This window comes from Bombus affinis, chromosome 7 (assembly GCF_024516045.1).
Source record: "Bombus affinis isolate iyBomAffi1 chromosome 7, iyBomAffi1.2, whole genome shotgun sequence".
Taxonomy (NCBI): Eukaryota; Metazoa; Arthropoda; class Insecta; order Hymenoptera; family Apidae; genus Bombus; species Bombus affinis.
Window position 1 is genome coordinate 9,301,666 of NC_066350.1, and position 17,806 is coordinate 9,319,471.

A 17,806-nucleotide genomic window follows, 5' to 3' on the forward strand; every position below is an offset into this window, starting at 1 on the left:
TATTTAGCTTCTCACGATAATAATAATATTTAGTGTAACATAATATTTTCTAAAGTTTAACCTTTAACATATCAATTTTTTTTATGGAATTTATATAAAAATTAATGTCAATAAATATATTGTACCGTGGAGAAGATAGTCTCTGTTTTCTGTATGCATTATAAACAAAGTAATAAATACTGCAAAACAGAAGCCAAATGCGATATTACATCTAGATAACTTTTATTAACCAATATAATCGTATATTGTTACAAATGACGGCGGTACAATATCGTACCACCTCAACGGATTACAATGAAACGGCGTGTTAACGTTATACAATTAAAATGGGAATCGATGAATGAGCGAATTTTACGGTCGTATCGTCGCTACTCGACTTGAAGAAACTGCATACACGACAACATGTAATTTGTAGAACTTTTATCCTTGTATCTTGCGTATTGAAACGTTACTCTAATCCCATTGTTTGCGTGAATTACTCGGTTTGCCACCTGCTCGTATTATCGTATCTATCTGATAGAGTGGTGAATATGTCGGTTGTGCGCGCGTATTGTATATGTGTACAAACTGTAATTATGCTCGAAGACATCGAAAACTCACTACGTAATGTTAAATGACGACGTGTCGCGGATTTGCTGTTGGATCGCGCCCTCGCGGATTTTTCTTTTTTATTCTTTATCGTCACTGAAAATAATTACGCAGGAGCGTGCGTTTGCATGATCGCGCAAACTCCTTTTGTCATTCTAATTATCTTTCTCTCGTAAAATTCCTCGTAAAATTGCTGGTAATTCTAGTCGTAATTTTCCACCGTACCTGATCCAAGAAGCTAATTGCAGCTCTTGAATCGAAGATTCGCGTGTTCTCCACGAGTTTCGAAGCAAATCCGCGACTCATTGATTAGGCTTACGGCTACTATCGAGATACTGATGTACATACACAAGAACCATGATTCTCCTGTTCTTTAGAACACGGGTAGAGTATACAAAGACGTTGTTTGCCGAATAAAAACGTGTTGCACGCGCACCGTTGCTCAATCACTCGCGCAAACGCGTTCCGGACTCACTCGTACACTCACTCTCGATAAACGCTGGAAGGGTACTGGTTTCGTATATTTTTCGCTCGTTTTCCGTTTCTGCTCGAAAATCGCTGGCTTTACTCTTTGTTCCCTCTTCGTATTTGCGCGTGCCTCGGTTTCCTTCCTTTCCTTTACGTCTCCTTTTTCGCCTTTCTTCTTTATTATCACTTTTCTCGACTTTTGTTGGTCCTGTGTGTGGCAGTGCCTTGTTAACTAAGATTTTTGTTAGAACGTCACAATGATTTCTTCTTCACTCGTTGTTCCATCCCCGTGGACTCGCATCCCCTTCTTCCTTTCGATCTGTGGTACACGCTGATTCTCGCGCAGAGCGATCGTGAAAAAGATTCGAGCGGAGGAAAGACCAAACGAACGTTCGTTCCTCTTTGCTTTGTTCGATTGTTGTCGAAATCAGTGGACGCGGGTGTGTACGGTTTATGGCTTCTTCGCGGATTCACGGTTGTTGAAACGAGGCAATCGAGGGCAAGGGGGTGCGAACCACGAATCATTTTCAATTGATTTCAATCGATTTCAATTGACACACGCTCTGACTAAAATCAATCGGTCGGTCGTAAAATAGTCGACGACGAAACTAACCTGTTTTTATTTGAACTTTCAAGGAGGGGTTTGATGAGGTTTTTGCATCACAATTTAAGGGAAAGAGACGCGGCACCCCCTTTCTATCGAAAACACCTCGAGAACAGAACTCGCAACAAAATTGCTTTTCGTTTCACAGACACTCTGCTGAACAATAACTTACTGTGTATCGTTATTTACATATTCGCACGCAGCATTCCAATCGCAGTCGCGCACATCGAAGTCAATAAAAGATCTCCATATAATTGTATTTATATTTATATATATTTATATATATATATATTTATATATATATAATATATCTATCTATCTATATATATAATATATTTTTTAATTTTTTTTTATATTTATATCGTATTACCTTTTAATAATGTCGTCTCGGATTACAATTATGTATAATTAATCTTTATGTATAACTAGTGTCACAACTTCGTCCCCCTCGTTTCCATCATCCCATTGCCCCCTTTCGCTCTTTATATCTCTTTCACCTATACATATGTCTAAGAATTAAAATATTTAGACTCGAGTAGCTAGGTACGTACTTCGACCGGGGAGGCTTTCTGTTAGGGCGGGGTTGGAGTCTTTCCTTTCTGAGTTTCACGGAATCCGTGGAGGGATTTTCAATGTATAACGACTATGTAAACACGTGTGTTCTCTCTTGGTTTGCTTGCTCAACCACCTACAATGTACGATATTCATAGCGAATTAAGTGTGAAAGGTCGATCTACCTCTTTTCATTTCTCTCGATTTTCGAGATAACTTTGGAAGCTAATCGACGACCTCAATTAACAATAACTTTCCGTGAATGGTATGTGTGACTGTGTGTATGTATATGTGTGTATATGTAAGATTCACTACTAGTGTACCGACTATAATTTCATCGTCGTATAATCTTCTCTTGCACGCCCATCTTAAAACATCGTCTACAATATTTCTTTACTCTTAATTTCTTAGTCTCGCGATAAAATCTACATTCGTGGTTTCTCACCTCTTCGACGTAGTGCGAACATTCCCGAGCCTGTTTCGAGAGCCTGGATTTATTTTGAACAAAAAAAGGAAGAAAAAAACGAAGAAAGAAGAATACACTCTACTCTTTATACACAATTTTTCTTCCTGTTTTCTCGCTATCGTCGTCGTCGTCTTCTTTCTCGTCCATTCTTTTGTCCCGTTTCTTTTTTTTTATACATGCACGTCGTTCGATTCGAATACATGCTTCGATGTCGTCGGAACACTCTGCGGAACATGAATGTCGAAATGGTGTGTCGATAAAAGATTCTAAAAGTTAGAAACAGTTTTTGTACTTTGCAGCACGCGACGAGAAAGAGCGTCGAAATTGTTTTGGCGCGCCTTCTTCTTCCGGTTCTTTGATTTCCTTTTGTCGATCGGTCGGCAAACGAGCGGCCAAGTTTCGTCCTTGTACTCATCAGAACAAAAAGATATCGTTCGCGAGACCAAAAAGCGTCGTGTCAAAACGTCAAGCGTCTTGTTTAAATGCGACGAAAAGGAATTACCCTGTTCCTGCATCGAGTCCTGCGTCTTTTCTCACTTCTTCGACTGTTTAACGTTTTCCCGCTTTTTTCTTTTTTTTTTACTTTTTTTTTGTCGCGAGAAAGGGATCACGTGGCTATTTATCTAAAACTATCGTGCGCCATGCTAACGAAGAATATACTCGATCGCTAATATGAGGTGACTCGTTAAGAAGATCGTTCGTTCGCTCCTCGTTCTCTTTTAGGTACCGTGATTGCTAATATCCACTTTTTACTGAAAAATTTCTAATTGGATCGTTGGCACACCTCGGCCGAACGATGGAAGCGATATCGTTTGAGCAAGTTCGAGTTTGCGATTGGAAATGTTTTTGATCGATGCCGAGGTGTCGAAGAGCGAAGCGATCTCTTAAATGCTCTCGATGCACGATGGGGCGAAGGTACATATATAATATATAAAAGTAGAAAATTTGACGGCAGTATATAGAGATCGTAAAAGATGTGAAACACGGTGAAAGGAAATGGGCCCTATTTCGTGAAATGGTATTGCACGTACACTGTGTTCGTATGATTTTCTCTAGAACATTTTGTGCTTTATGGCGAATACAATCGGTTTAATTATATGTTTTGTACCTATGCAAAATTTTCGTTTTCTTTTTTTCTCGGCGGTCATTGATCGACCTGTTCCTCCTGATCCGTGCTCTCTCGACTCATTTTACCGATCAAGGAAGCAACGTCCAAGCTGTTTTTTTAAGCTAAGAGAACCGAGGATAAAATACATAATGCGCGTAAAAAAATAAAACGACGCTTCGCGATCCTCTGCGGTTTCTTCGCGAAGCCCCGACCTCGAACACGCAGCATCGACACCTGCGCCTTTTACTTTGACCCCCGAATTTTAAATCGTCGATCGAGTTGTCCGTTCTTTTTTCGACGAGGACCGTAAAAGCAACGTCTTCGTCGTCGCTCCTATTCCGCTCGTCGTTCCGTGCTTACTCGGCTGTTTTCGCCAAGATTTTAAAGAAGAGACCGGAAGCTGCCCCGATTTCTCCGGCGATCCACGAACGCCCCAAGATATGTCCAATTATCGGTTTTGATCAGAGTGACTCGTTGAAACCTCGAAGCCTCTCTTACCTGCTGGTAATCCATCCCTTTGTCCAAGTGTTTGACTCGCGATGGACTCGAGTGACGAAAAGATCGACCGAAACCTCGAGATCGATCGCGCAGCCAAGAATGTTGTTCGTCGTCGAGAGGCAACCTCGGCCTCGTGTCATTCTCCATTCTTCAAATCTTTCTTGATTCCGTCTACGAACGACGATCACTCCGGGCCATTGATCCCAATGAACGGCCTGTTCGTCTAGTCGAGACGCGCTTTATAGCTGGTCTTCCAGATCTCCGCGAACGTGACCGCGCTGTGGAACCTGTGGAAGATGCAGAGCGGCAGAGTGACCCTCTGCACGATGGCCCAGGCGAGGAACCCGTAGAAATCGAGCTGCACCGGGTTCGCCATCACTTTCTGCGACTCGAACGTGTAGATGACCCACATGGTCAGGTTGCAGATCAACAGGAAGGTGACTACCTGTCGGCCAGGCTTGCTGCGATCGTGCTCCGGCAGGTGAACCCTTCTACGAGAAACGTCCGCGATGAACAGCATCTGAAGGATCACCTGTGCGACCGACAGAAGACCGGTCACCATCACCAGAAGATTGGGTTCGTGTGTAAACGCTGCTAAGGAACCGGCGATCACGCTGAACACCGCGTAGACGAACAGGCCGAAGCCAGAAACGCGAAGAAGGATGTCGTTCAGGTCGCTTTGTTCTTCGGCTTTGAATTTCAAGCTCTGCACCCGTATAAATCCGACGATTATGGCGACGATTGACAGGACCATTAACACGCAATGGGAGACGTCTGCTAGGTAAATGGCGACGAGACCGAAGTCCGGATGATGGATCAGCACGAAGAAGAGGATCAAGCAGATGAGGGAGCCAACCAGCAGCAACAGGCCGAAGAATAGTCCTTTGCTCGCTCCTACACAGTCCACCCTTGTGTGACCTATTTTTGAGTTGAGACATGCGTTTAGTGTTGCCCTGCTTTAGCCGAACGTTATTTTAAGCAGTCTTGCGAATGGTTATTTTAAGCCAAAGATTTAACCATAGTCATTTGGAGATGAAACCTTGGACGAGCTACTATTATGTAAATTATAATATGAATGCTTCTTTTCTTGAAAGAAAATGCTAAGTGATTTTAACCGTTTGGGATTGCATTAATCGCGAAAAAATAAATGAAATTACCTGCATGAGCCAAAGCGACGGCTCTTCGAGACAGCATAGCCTCGAGGCGACGCTCAAGGTCTGCTTCCACTTGATGCGGCCAACGAGGATGTCGTCCAATGTGTTTCCACATGACGTAAATCACAGCGGCGCCAATCAAACTGTACTCGATAATGAATGGAAACAGATACGGTTCTGCGTCTTGCACGATAGTCCCCATGATATTGACTCGGCCGCACGAATTGGATGCTATCTCCTCGTCCGTTAATGCCTCCGCGTAAGCTCCGAAATTCGGGCTCCAATATTCGCTGCTATTTGTCTGGTTATTCACATCGAAGATTTGGTGTATCTATAATATTTCGTCACAAGATTTATTTACTAATGACTTTACTTACAAATGATCCTATAGATCATATGTAGATACATAGGATCGTATAAAGATTAGTACAAATAATTCATATAATAAGAGCGCACTGATTCCCTTTACTTGCTGCTACTGTTCGTTCGTACGTACTAGAACTCGCTTAAATTATAGTAAATTGGAAGTACCAGATTTTGTTCCAACAGATACTCTCGAATTCCTCGACGAAGAGAAAGAATAGGTCTAGCTTTGCCGTAACTATTTGCTTTCTCTGTTAATGAATTTAAATTACGCCCAGCTCGAGACATTCGAGAGATTAGCAGAAAGTAACAGAGCTGGCTCGTTTGAATTTAAGTGAGATCATTTTAAGCGATTACCATTTTAATAGAAGTTCGTGTACAAGTAAGTGTAGTCAAGGAACAAAAGCTGATTATTTAATCAGACCGTAATTAAGATTTCGTCGCGGTAAATGGAGTTCCAGCGTACGTAAAATACATTCGAAATATATTTACCTCTTCTTTGTTTTCGGCTTGAGGAGCGTCAAAAAGTTCTATGAAGAAAGACGAGAAAGTGGTGGACGGTGTGGTAGTGGTAGTAGTGGTGGTCGTGGTGGTTGTACTGGGAGTAGTCGGGGTTGTCCTTTCCTCGGTGGTGGCTTTCGACGTGAACGTAGTTAGGAAAGTGGACAAAGTGTTGGCAGTGGTTGTAGTCAAACTCGGCTGGGGAGTTGAGGTGGAAGTAGTCGTTGAGATCGGAGGGTTCCAGCTGGTAGTAGTGGTCGACGTTGGGGTCGTGACAGCTCTCGCGATCGCCTTTGCCGTCGTTCTCATCACTCGACCCAACGAGGCAGCTATCGTGCTTGCGACCGACGTTGAAACGGTCGATGACCTCGTGGCGGTTAATGGCGCCTCGCGCAAAAGAGCCACATCCCGAGGTGCTGTTCCCAATATGGCTCCCGCGTTTCTCATCGAGTGCTGTTTAATGCTCTCTAAATATATTCGATCACGATATTAGCAAAATTTCTTGGCACGCTTATTTCTATGTCGCTTGGAGTATTGAGAGTAACAACGAACCAAGAAATATTTTTTAACGCGAATTTACAGTATCAATCTATTCCAATAAACTGTGTTAACCAGTCAATTCTCGTAGCTGAGATTGTTGCTCATGTATAGTAAACTTTGTCCATTTCTATCTCTCTTTGTACAAAACGATAGATCTCAAACGTTTATTTGCAAATACATGTAAAATATTCTGTTCTTATTTTTATTATAAGTTACGATCTTCTAAATATCGTGGTCACGTAAGATTAGTCCAGTTTTGCTCCCAATACTTTGCAAATGTTGATCTTCCTTTATAATGAGAATTTACCAAGAATGCCCGCTTCGACCTGACCCATTTTCTGATGATGCTTCGTGATCTCCTTGATACTTTCCAATACCAAAGTACGAATCCAGACGCAAAGATTGGTAGCCACCACGTGCATCAGCCCGAAACGCGCGATCACTTTGAACCGATGAATGTTGAGCTGGGAAAACGGATAGTCAATCTCATATTCGGAAGTTATGTGAAAGGATGACGGTTATTTGCCGATACGCTCGTCTACCTACCCTCGAGTTCATGAAGATGAAATACATCTGCATGAACGTGAAAATCATTTGCAGAACCGGATTCACACCCTGAAGAATCTGGTAACACGGTGACGTAGGTGGTACCTCGAAAAATGTGCCGAATTCTAAACCATTGTAGACCATCGTGCCCAAGCCGAAAGCTAAGAACAAACGAAAATTTAAAATTCGTTTTTCGAAATAAATCGTTCTACTTGGATTTGAATTTAAATTTGAATGGAAATTCGAGTTAAACTTAAGTCCGAAACTAACTCACGTTTGAATTTCAAATGTGAAATTCAATTTTCTCACCAATTGCTCCGATTCTGAGGAAAAAGCTTCCATGACTCTGGTCGTTTTGCGAAGTCTTCCGCTTCCGCAGAGCCCGTGTGGCCACGCCAGCCTCGACATCAGCGGCGTCCTAAATCAATTTTTTCTCTCTCAGGAAATTGTCGTGAAATTCAACGGGTAGTTGAACCAGCCAACTACACCATCGAACTATGTTTCATTTCGCGGCTGAAATTGATTTTTTAAATACTGTCTCGAAAGGACAGCTTTAACGAGGACGAGACTGTCGAGTTTCAGTCTTAAAGAAGATTCGCGTGACAATGAATGAGGGAACTGTAGCATACGCCTTTTGATAGCTAGTCGTCGACGACAGATAACCCACTTATGTCAGCGTCTCTTTTAAAATCGCGTCGTCGTATCGGTTCGATACTCGTTCTACAGAACACGTTACAACGAAATTATTAACGCTACGTGACTCATCCTAGTATTTCTAGCTGCTATTACAAATGAATTACGAATTCTTGTTTGTACGTTAACAAGTTAAACCTATCTTATCGATATATCTGAAGCTTAAAATACTTAAGACAGTACGATAAAAGGAAATTGAAGATCTCTGAAATCTGACCTGGTACTCTTTTTTGTTTTTCGACGACTTCTGCTCTTTGTCCTTTTTGTCCTTTTTCTTGTTTTTCTCCTTCGGTTCCTTAGGTGGTTTCGGTGGCCTCGGAGGTGGCGGTGGTGTGTCGCTGCCTCTCGAGCAGCAGGCGCTTTCTTGAAGTAGGAAGCAGAACACATACAACAGGAATAAGATGCTAACACCGTACAGATACGTGAAGAATCCTTCGTAGTAATACAGGGGCAGTTTGTGCGTGACCACCTCGCTTATCACATAAGCGATGCATACCACCACCAGCAGTTTCGCGTAGATGAAACTCATGATAATGAACAGCGACGTCCTGCAAGAAAAAAAGAACAAGAACTCGTGCGTATATGTCGAGCAACGCGAATCAAACACGATCCTCGCGATCGTTGCATCTCTTCAACGATCAGAATTTCGTTATTCCTCGAGTCTCACCGTGTCTTTCGGACTATTTGTACCCTACTACCATGTCTTGGAACACCCCCCGCTCTGTTTACGTTATTGTTCTCCACACACGGCACTGTTTCCACTTCCATCGCGAATTGATCGAAGTCGACTTCACGTACGCGACACTTTTCTTTCTAACAAGCGTTTTCTATTTTGTAGCTACGAATATCACAGACGAATCAACGTCGAACTGTATTTACACTCCTGCATCCGAGTAAATTATTTGCTAGCGCCGGCTACTGTACTGGATACTCGATTCACTGGCATGCTATTTTCGATGTCGAACGTACGTTGGACCACCGAGCATCGAACTCTGGTTGATTTTTCACAGCCTCCTCCTCTCTTCTTCTTCCTCTATTCCCGTAAATTGTTTATTCGATCATTCGCATTACCCACTCGCATTACTCCTCCATTTCCATTCGACTCTTCGATCGTGATCGTTCGCACACGCCAGTCCACGAAACTCTTGACGCAAACTGGTTCAAAAATTTTCGTCCGACGATGCAAGGTTCAGCGACGCTGCACCTCGAACTCTCGCGCTTCTGCACCGTTCGTCCGCCACGGCGTTCTTTTCTCATTAAAGGTTAGGTCGCGAAATCGATAATTTGCGTACGCGAAGGGGAGAGTGCGTTGCTGGTCGATCACGTTGGAAATTAATCGCGCGAGAAACCGGTTTCTTCCTGCGACTTACCTGACAGGAAGATGACGCAGACGCGCACGCAATCAAAACGATAATAACAAGAATACGAGCGAAAGAAAAAGCAAAGAGATATTTCGAAATCCGCGGAGCGTCTGCGGTGCAATTGCACCGCGTCGCGACGTCTGCACGGGAATATCAGGGGCTCGGCGACGTATGGTGCATCTTCGTCGAGAAGGGCTTAACCACCCTTTGTCACGCTGGCATTTCAGGGGTTGGAGCGCAGACTTTATTGTGTTCCGCACGAGTCTGTACACTCGTGTCAGGCATTTTTTTTCTACTCTTCGATGATTACATCGCGGGCCGGATAAAGAATCGTGATATTTAGAGAGACACAGCGAAATCAGATTTTTCCATCCAGCTTTTGTATCTTTCTCCAACCATAACCCGTTGATATTTCCGCGATCTACCTACCATCTACCTACCATCTACCTACGTAATTTTCTTCTTCGTTTAACTTCGAAGTCCCTGTGTTACATAACAAATATACTTTTTACACTTACCATGTTAAAATAATTTTTGCAAGAAGGAAAAGAAAAACACTAGAAACTCGTGTTTTTTATTCTATCGACGAATATTCGTAAAATGTGAAACAACGTCTCGTAGTCAGTTTTTTCCGCTTTTAATGTCGCTCCGAATTATCGTTAAAATTTCGCAGATTTTTCACGCGGAACGTCTTTTGCCAGGAGCAAGATAGCGGGGCGAGTCAAGGACGGTGAGTGAAGGTGCCTGGAGGGATGAAAATTTCCAAAGTTTTCGTAGCGATGGAAGACAAAAATAGAGAGAAATGAAGGCAGGGCGCGTGTCCCCTCGCGGTATGGCCTTTTTTTCCACTTCTGAAGAAGAAAAGCGGCGAGAAGTGGAAACAGTGGCGGATAGCACAGACTCCGAGCGAACCAAGCTGCCTCACGGTCGATATTTCGAAGTACCGACTTTCAGCCGCTGGTCTTTCGCTCTATACCTCGCTCTCTCGACTCGCTCCCGCCTCATCTGTGTCCTGTCGACGAATTTCGCTCTCCCCTTCGCGTTCTATCACGGCTGTATTCTTCATCAGCAGTCGTTTACGTATATTCACGTCGGATCGTTTTCACGTTTCTCGGTCAAGCCCATCGTCCAAGCATTTAATTTAACGTCGTTCCGTCGTTTCGTTCAATGAGATACTCGACGTTCATTTTGTTGATCATTTAAAAAAATGTGTGTTGATTTCGGTTCTATTTTAATCACAGGCAATTTTAGCTCGCTGTTTCGTACTGTAGTTGATTCACGAGAACGTTTTAGCGTTATTTTCGGTGGTGTGTTACACAGATTGTTTTACGAGCGTGTCGTGCTGGTCGTGTTGGCGGCACGGAGGTATGTACAGTCACGTTCACGAGACCCGTAATACTGTCTTGTCTCAGCGTCTAGACTCTAGACCGACGAAGCGTCGCTTTCAACCCGTGTTAATGCAATTGCGACTGCGACTGTGTAATTCGAGAAGGTATCGCTCGGCCGTGTTGCATCTATACATCGTCGTATCACTGTCATACTTTACCGCTCGATCGATAGTAATAAATTATAAATCGCAGTGAAACTAGTTCGCGCCATTATCAACCGATCGATGTTCGCTGTCCGCATGATTTTCTTCTTTGTCTCTTTCCCATTCGTTGTCCACTCGATGTAAGGAAAGGAAATTAATTCATCGATTGGGCGCAAGATTTTCTGTTTTATTATATCTCCAAGCGTATCGTAGGCGTTAAAGAGGTTTCATTCACCGTCCTATAGACAGTTGTCCTCTCGTTCTCTTTTTTCACGATTCTCTAATCCCACGATTACGAGGAGAACACGCGAGCGCTCCCTTGCCTCTCGTTTTACGCTTCACACGCGTTCATCAATTTCCATGAAAAAAAGGTGTCGTCGCGTTCCAGGGTTAATGCTCGTCGGCCTGTCTCACCTCTATTCCCTTGGGCTAGCTCGATATATCGAAGATAAAACACACGTATACCGTCCCTCCTCGAAATACGTTCGCGCTCCACTTCCTCGATTCTTTCTCGAGAATGATTTCCATTCGTTCGTGGCCGCAACCTCGGTCGGTTAGTTACTTCTTTCAGCCTGGGGTAGTAGGTGGTGTACGTGCGCGAGTGCATAACTCGGGGCCGCGTATAATGCACACTAGACGCAAGACGCTTCATAGGCAGCAGCGCGACAGCTAACGAAGTGCGTCGTAAATAGACACGCAGACGAAAGCCGCCATTTCGAGTCGAATACACAGAGTATCCTGTAATGAATGGTATGTCTGTGGAGAACGATGTTTAGCGCACAAAATATACTACCGTAGACTTGCAATATTTTTATCTTATCGTCTCCCTTTACCAATAGTACGAGACAAATTTTGTTACTTTGTCCAAATCTTTTTTCACTTGAAAAATTACACTGACCGAGGTTTATATATTAGATATTTGTATCTCCGCGGACTTGGAATTATTTTCATTTATAGACTTTCTTTCTCAATGGTGAAACGATTTTGCTATCCTATCTGTTTCTTTGTTGTGGAAAAAAAACACTATCTGTATATGTACGATGTATATGTATCGTCACTGATTACGAATATCTTTTTATAGTCTTCTTTTATGAATAATAATGACTGGACTAAGGTTGCATAGATATACAGATATTTGTATTGTGAAATTTATTTAACATGCGGGTTCTCTCTCGATTATATCACGCATTATTACGGGGCTCTGTATTCTTTTCTCGTTGCGCCTATTGAAGCAGCCATACATTCATTCGATCAGTCCTCATCTCTTGTCTTTTCTCGCTAATCGTGGGTGTGCTTTGAAAAGCGTCACATCGTGGGATAAACGCAACCCATTGTATAGAAAGCGAGGCGTTGAATCGGTTTGAGAGTGGAAATCGTTACACGCGCGTCTGCTTAGACGTTCTCGAGCGGAAGCCGTCTAACAGAGAATCGCTCTTCCGGGATCCACTGCATATGTTGCATGCTCGTGTTTCCGGAAGTTGCTTTCCAACGTGGACATCCCGACGTCGGGCGACGTTCGGCCCAGTATTCATCGATGCGTTATCGAAATTCCAGAACGGATGGCTGATCGAACGTTCCACTGGAATGACGATACTTTCCCACGTTCATTCGATGAGCCATAAACACGAAGTATCGAGAAAATGTTCGCGAGTTCGCTCGTGGAATTTTTAATTAGGTCGACCTAATTATTCTATAGTACGATGTTTATTAATTCCATTTAAACAACAAATTGTTTTTCCCCGACCCTACGAATTTTTAACTATCCTCTTATCGAGGGTAATTTAAAGCAAACGTCGACGGCGTAACAAAGAATCGAAAAGCGAGAATTTCCAGAAAGGTTCAACTGGTGCTCCTAGATAATTACCATTCGTTAGCGTGCAGATTACGAGAGCTCTGGTCAAGTGGATTCTTGACCTAGTCCCGTTTCTCCTCGTAATTGCGCCGTGGAAAAAAAACGGTAACGTTCGGCTAATCCCTCGTTAAAATGCGCAAACGACCGATGTTCATGCTCTGACACGTTTTTAATAGGTCAAATTGACACGACGGTTAAATAAAAGGAAATTGAGTCGACTAAAAGGACGCGACAGTCGTCACGTTGCGTTTACTACTGGGACAAGCGATGTGTCGAGGAAATGATGAAAAAGAAAAGAAGAAAAGAAAAAGAAACATAAATGGAAAATGACGGCTCTGCTTTCTCAGATGATTTTTCTCTACGTCTACGGCAGCCGGTCTTACTTTTTCGCTGGGGTCGAGCGCACGTTCTTCAGCTCCATCTCTTTGTTCGCCGCGTTGTTCTTCTCGGCGTTGTCCTGCGCGTTTGGCGACGAGTTTTGCGGATTCAGAGGCCTGGTCACCGGGAGCGTCGCCGTGTTGTCTGCAGCGGCAGCCTCCACCTCCACAGTGGCGACCTTGCAATCACCACCACCCACCATCGCGGATTTCTTCTCCCCTCACAATGGACCCTAACGATCGGCAAAAGACACGGCTGGATCTCACCGGGAATATACCACGATTTTCCTATTCTGAGATCCAAACGCGAGATTCCCACTCCGACAGAAGCTCGATTACGACACAGCCGCCATTTTGGCGAACAACTAGAGCACCGTTCGAAGCATCCACGATATTTTGACTGAAAAATCCTCCCCTCGTCGTTGAAGCTTCGACACGCTCGTCTACTGCCTCGATAGTAGCGAATAAAGAGAGATATCGGATCGAACAGAGCGAACGGAAACTGATCGGGGCCCGAAACGCCAGAGAGTCGACACGGATAGAAGGTTTCGAGACACCATTTCCGAAAATGAGGGCAGCGAGCGCGAGTCAAAAACTCTCTCCCCAAATTGTTGCTCTCTGTTTATTCGATTCCGCGGATCACGCCTGCGCGTTCGCCCCTTGGACTTTTTGCTGCGCCTCACCTCGCTCCTCGAATCAGATGAATGATAGTGTACGAACTTTAATGAGATACGTATAAATGAACATCGACGGAACGGATGACGGGTGCGTGTATTAAGATTGACAGATTTTTTTCGGAGGTTGTCAGTGATTTCTTTTTCTTTTTTTCTTTTTTAACAAAAGATTTATCAACAAAGAACGCGTCCCGCTCCTTTTATTCCCCTACCCCCGAAGAAACTTATCGACCAACGGTCGACTGGTCCGATCTCGTGAAAGAAAAGAGGAAGGGTCGGGCGAGATTTTGGAGCTGGAATTGAAAGGGCGGTTCGGCTCGGCGACCGCGTAGTTGCGATCGAACGCGAGGAAACAAAGAGAAGAGGAAGGCGCGACAGAGGGCGAAGGGAGAGGAAGGAGCGTGGCCAAAGGGCGAGAGAAAGGACCGCGATCAGAGTTGGGAAAGAAGAACGTCGGGAGGAACGAAGCTGTGGGCCACCCCAAAGGTTTTCTCTCTCTCTGATCCCGCGCACTTAGTTGAACGAGCTAATGGAAAATCCCGTGCACACGACCGAACCTGAAGCTGGGAGGATCGAGCACTCTCGCTCCGATGACTGATGACGAGCACGACGACAGGCGACGGCCGATGGGCGACAGGCGACGGGCGACGCGCGGCTACGATTACCAACCGAGTGCAATGCACACACCTCGACGAACGCCGACGTACCAACCGACGGCGGACCAACGAACGAACCAACGAACTATCCAGTCACCGAGTACGCGACCAAGAAAGCTCACCTGCTAGAGAGGTGGTTGGCTGAAGGTTCTCGCGGTGACTGCACCCAGGGTTCGGCGGAAAAGGGTGTGAAGCGGAGAGACGGAGAAGGGATGGAGGATGGAAGATCGGCGAGAGAAAGAGGAAGTTGATGCTGACGAGAGAGGAGAGGGGGCAAGGGCCAGACACGGAGGATGGGGATAGAGAAAGAGGGAAGGAGAGTAGGACGAAGACAAGCGTGTAGGATTCGTAAATCGCGTAGAACGTGGAATCGGGAAAAAGGGAGAAAGAGGAATGGAAGAGCGGATGATAAAGATGGTAAGGTAGACACCGAAAGGGAGTCTACCTTACGATAGCGGGTGTAAACACAAGCGTCGAGGGTTAATCCGAGAGGAACGGGAGCAGAGCGAGAGATGGACGGATGGACAGGAGTCGAGCGAGATGGACTATGTTATCGGAGCACGATGAAATGGGGGTAGAATCACGATCGCCGCCCCCAGCATCCCGGAGACTGAGGCTGGCCGGGAGGTCTCTTCCCGGGCAGCGGCAGCTTCTTGCACAAGCGCACTACGAACCGCGGCTTTCACTCTATATCGCTCTTTTCGTCTATCTCCTTCTCGCAACCCTGGCCTCTTTCTCCCCAATATATTCCATCTCCTTCTCGCGATCTTTCCCTACGGTGTCTCTTGTCTTTTTCACCCTTTTCGCTCCTCCGCTCCTTTTTCGATACATTCCGTTCCCTCCACCCCTGGCTGTGGTCTCGTGCGCGGAGATCCAACGAGAATCCTCCACCACGATTCCTCTCGGCTACCAAGCTACCTCGAAGCTGGGACTCCTTTTGTTCCCTTGGAATTTTCGGTCGCGTCATGAATTTTTTCTCCTCGTACTTGCCATGTCCCCATTTTCGTTCCTGCTCCGCTCTGTTTTCTTTCCAACCTCGTCTCTCTTTCTTCTACTCTTCTTCCTCTTTATCCCTTTTTTTCTTCTATTTTCTCGTATAACCACGCGGAACTCCGGATGACTTCGAGTTGTTTTCTCGATTCAACGTCAATTACGGGCCAAAGGCCGACTCCATGATTCGATCCGCGCTTTCCTTTTCAGCTTTTTCACGCGTTTCGTCTCCCGACTCTCACCGACGTTGCTCGTAATCGCGGTCACTGGGTTTTCGGAGTAACGTCGCGAGCCCGCGTGCTTCGCCAATGGCAAATCTGTATCCTCGCAACAGTCGTTGCAAGTCGTTTTTAGGCGACGAAAAGCAACGTCAGAGCTGACTCTTCGATCTTCTTTCAAGCCTTTCTCGCCGACCTCTTTTTAATCCACGCGTTTCGCGGAACCACGACAGCGGAAGTCGCAGCGCCAACAAAAATCCCTCTTTCCCTTGTCTTGTCTCTGGCGACCGTGTTCATTCACACCCGCCAATGATAAACGCTGAATAAACATTCAGGCAACGTCCTCTTTTTTCCATTTTTATCCCCATCTTGCGTTATTTAAATATCCTTTCGCATCTATTTGCAGCCTCCCGGACGTGGTGGATGCTAAAGACCTGGCATCGATGCATTTACGAGCAGCCTTTGTACGAGCTCCTCCTCCCGCTCGAGCACAGTCGCTGTCTATGGTTAACAAGAATCGGTGAAGCACCCTTTGCCGGTAACTCGTCCTGCATCATCGTCGTCAGGAGGGAGCCGTGTCTTTTGTCTACGTGAATTTCTGTATGGGAAACGCGTGCGCTATCGCGAATTCCCCTCGCGGTCCTTTTCGCGATCAATTCTCCCAAAAACCCGAGTACGCTATCATACTATGTCATTCAGCATAAAATATCATTCGGCAAGATATCGTACTATACATCCGCCATTCGTACCATACACCCAGATTCTCCACAATCGTAAATTCGAAAGATAATTTCGTGATCGCTAGGGTAACAATATCCCGTACTGATCCTTCTTTTTCCCCTATAGATCTGGTGGTCGTGTGTAATTCATTACCATTTAAGTTTCCCTCTCGAGTAGCAAAGTCTCACGGTTTGTTTCGTCGATATTTCACGATCACTTTCAACGCGTCTCCCTTCCCCTGTATCACGATACCTTCTCCATTGACTCGTAGATTCTCCCACTCTTCTTTGACGAGACCGCAAGATCGTGTCTCTGTTCCGATAAGTTTTTAATTCCATGAAATAGAGGCGAGAGGAGGAGCGGTGTGTTTCGCGAAAGCGTTCCCTACAAGTTGAAAAAGTCCGGCGCGCACATTCGGCTGCGTTCCCACGGGAGGATCCGGAACGGTGAGAGGTAGGAGATCTGGATGAGGGCTGGCGAGGTGCCGGGGGTGAGGGAAGGGGAGTGATATGCTCTGTGGTTCTGCGACCCACTGACCCGCTCGATAACGCTACCACCGAGGTCAGTAACCTTACCCTACCATAAAATTCTCCATCGTACGACCCTTTTCGTACCGACTTGACTGGAACCAACCGTTGATTACGATTGCGATCGGAGATTATCTCTTGCCTCGTCGATGATTGCCACCTGCTTTGTGTCTATTGATCGTTCCACTTGTCTTTTATACAAGATACCTACCAAGAAGTGGTCTTCTTGCTTTTCTTGTTCATCTCACGTTAGAATAGAAAATTTCTGGTAAATGATTGAAGTGCATTAGTTGATGGTAACAAGAGATTATGGCAACTTCGTGGTAAGGGATTCGTTCCTCTGTTACATGGAGTTATGGTTCGTAGGTCTGTTTTTCCGGTTCCGAAGGGTCGATGACCGGCTCGATGATCGAAATACTTGGCAACCATCCATCGAATCCACGAATGCCAAGCTCGATTATAGTTTTCCTGCTTTTTCTCTCGTTCGTCGGACAGGTTTTTCAGCCGTGCGGCAATGTATTGCTCGTAGGTACGTTGGCGAAGAATCTCGAGCGCGCAATCAGCCTCGACTATTGCGGTAATCTGTACAAATGGTCGCGTGAGAATTATCGCGATGCAGCGTGTCACGCGATAGAGGGGACCATGGTGCCCTTCTTTTTATTTTCGTTTTTGTCCCTTTTCTTTCTTCCCCCTTCCTCTTGCCTCGATCGACTCGAAGCTGACGTTAAGGGTGGAAGACCGCAGAAGATCGCTGGACGTGGAGTAACGCGCGGCGATCGCGTTCCCAGCGATGATCGGAATCAGGTCATCGATACGACG

The 17,806-nt window shown here is 45.2% G+C and overlaps 1 protein-coding gene across 12 annotated transcripts in view; it reads right to left on the reverse strand.

Annotated features, from left to right (window-relative positions):
• Positions 1-205: 205 nt before the first annotated feature.
• Positions 206-17,806, reverse strand: part of LOC126918545 (proton channel OtopLc) — a 36,569-nt gene continuing 18,968 nt past the window's right edge. For 6 of the 12 annotated variants that reach the window (XM_050726563.1, XM_050726565.1, XM_050726564.1 and 3 more), the window contains exons 4-10: positions 8,299-8,629; positions 7,698-7,806; positions 7,389-7,549; positions 7,150-7,306; positions 6,294-6,769; positions 5,442-5,769; positions 206-5,202 (exon numbers count right to left, since the gene is read on the reverse strand). In XM_050726563.1, the coding sequence (XP_050582520.1) occupies positions 4,508-5,202; positions 5,442-5,769; positions 6,294-6,769; positions 7,150-7,306; positions 7,389-7,549; positions 7,698-7,806; positions 8,299-8,629 (2,257 nt within the window). In that variant the 3' untranslated portion in view covers positions 206-4,507. Of the gene's footprint in view, positions 5,203-5,441; positions 5,770-6,293; positions 6,770-7,149; positions 7,307-7,388; positions 7,550-7,697; positions 7,807-8,298; positions 8,630-8,748; positions 12,921-13,208; positions 13,614-14,433; positions 15,397-17,806 lie in introns of those variants that run through there. The other 6 variants (XM_050726567.1, XM_050726566.1, XM_050726569.1 and 3 more) reach the window with 6 other exon arrangements.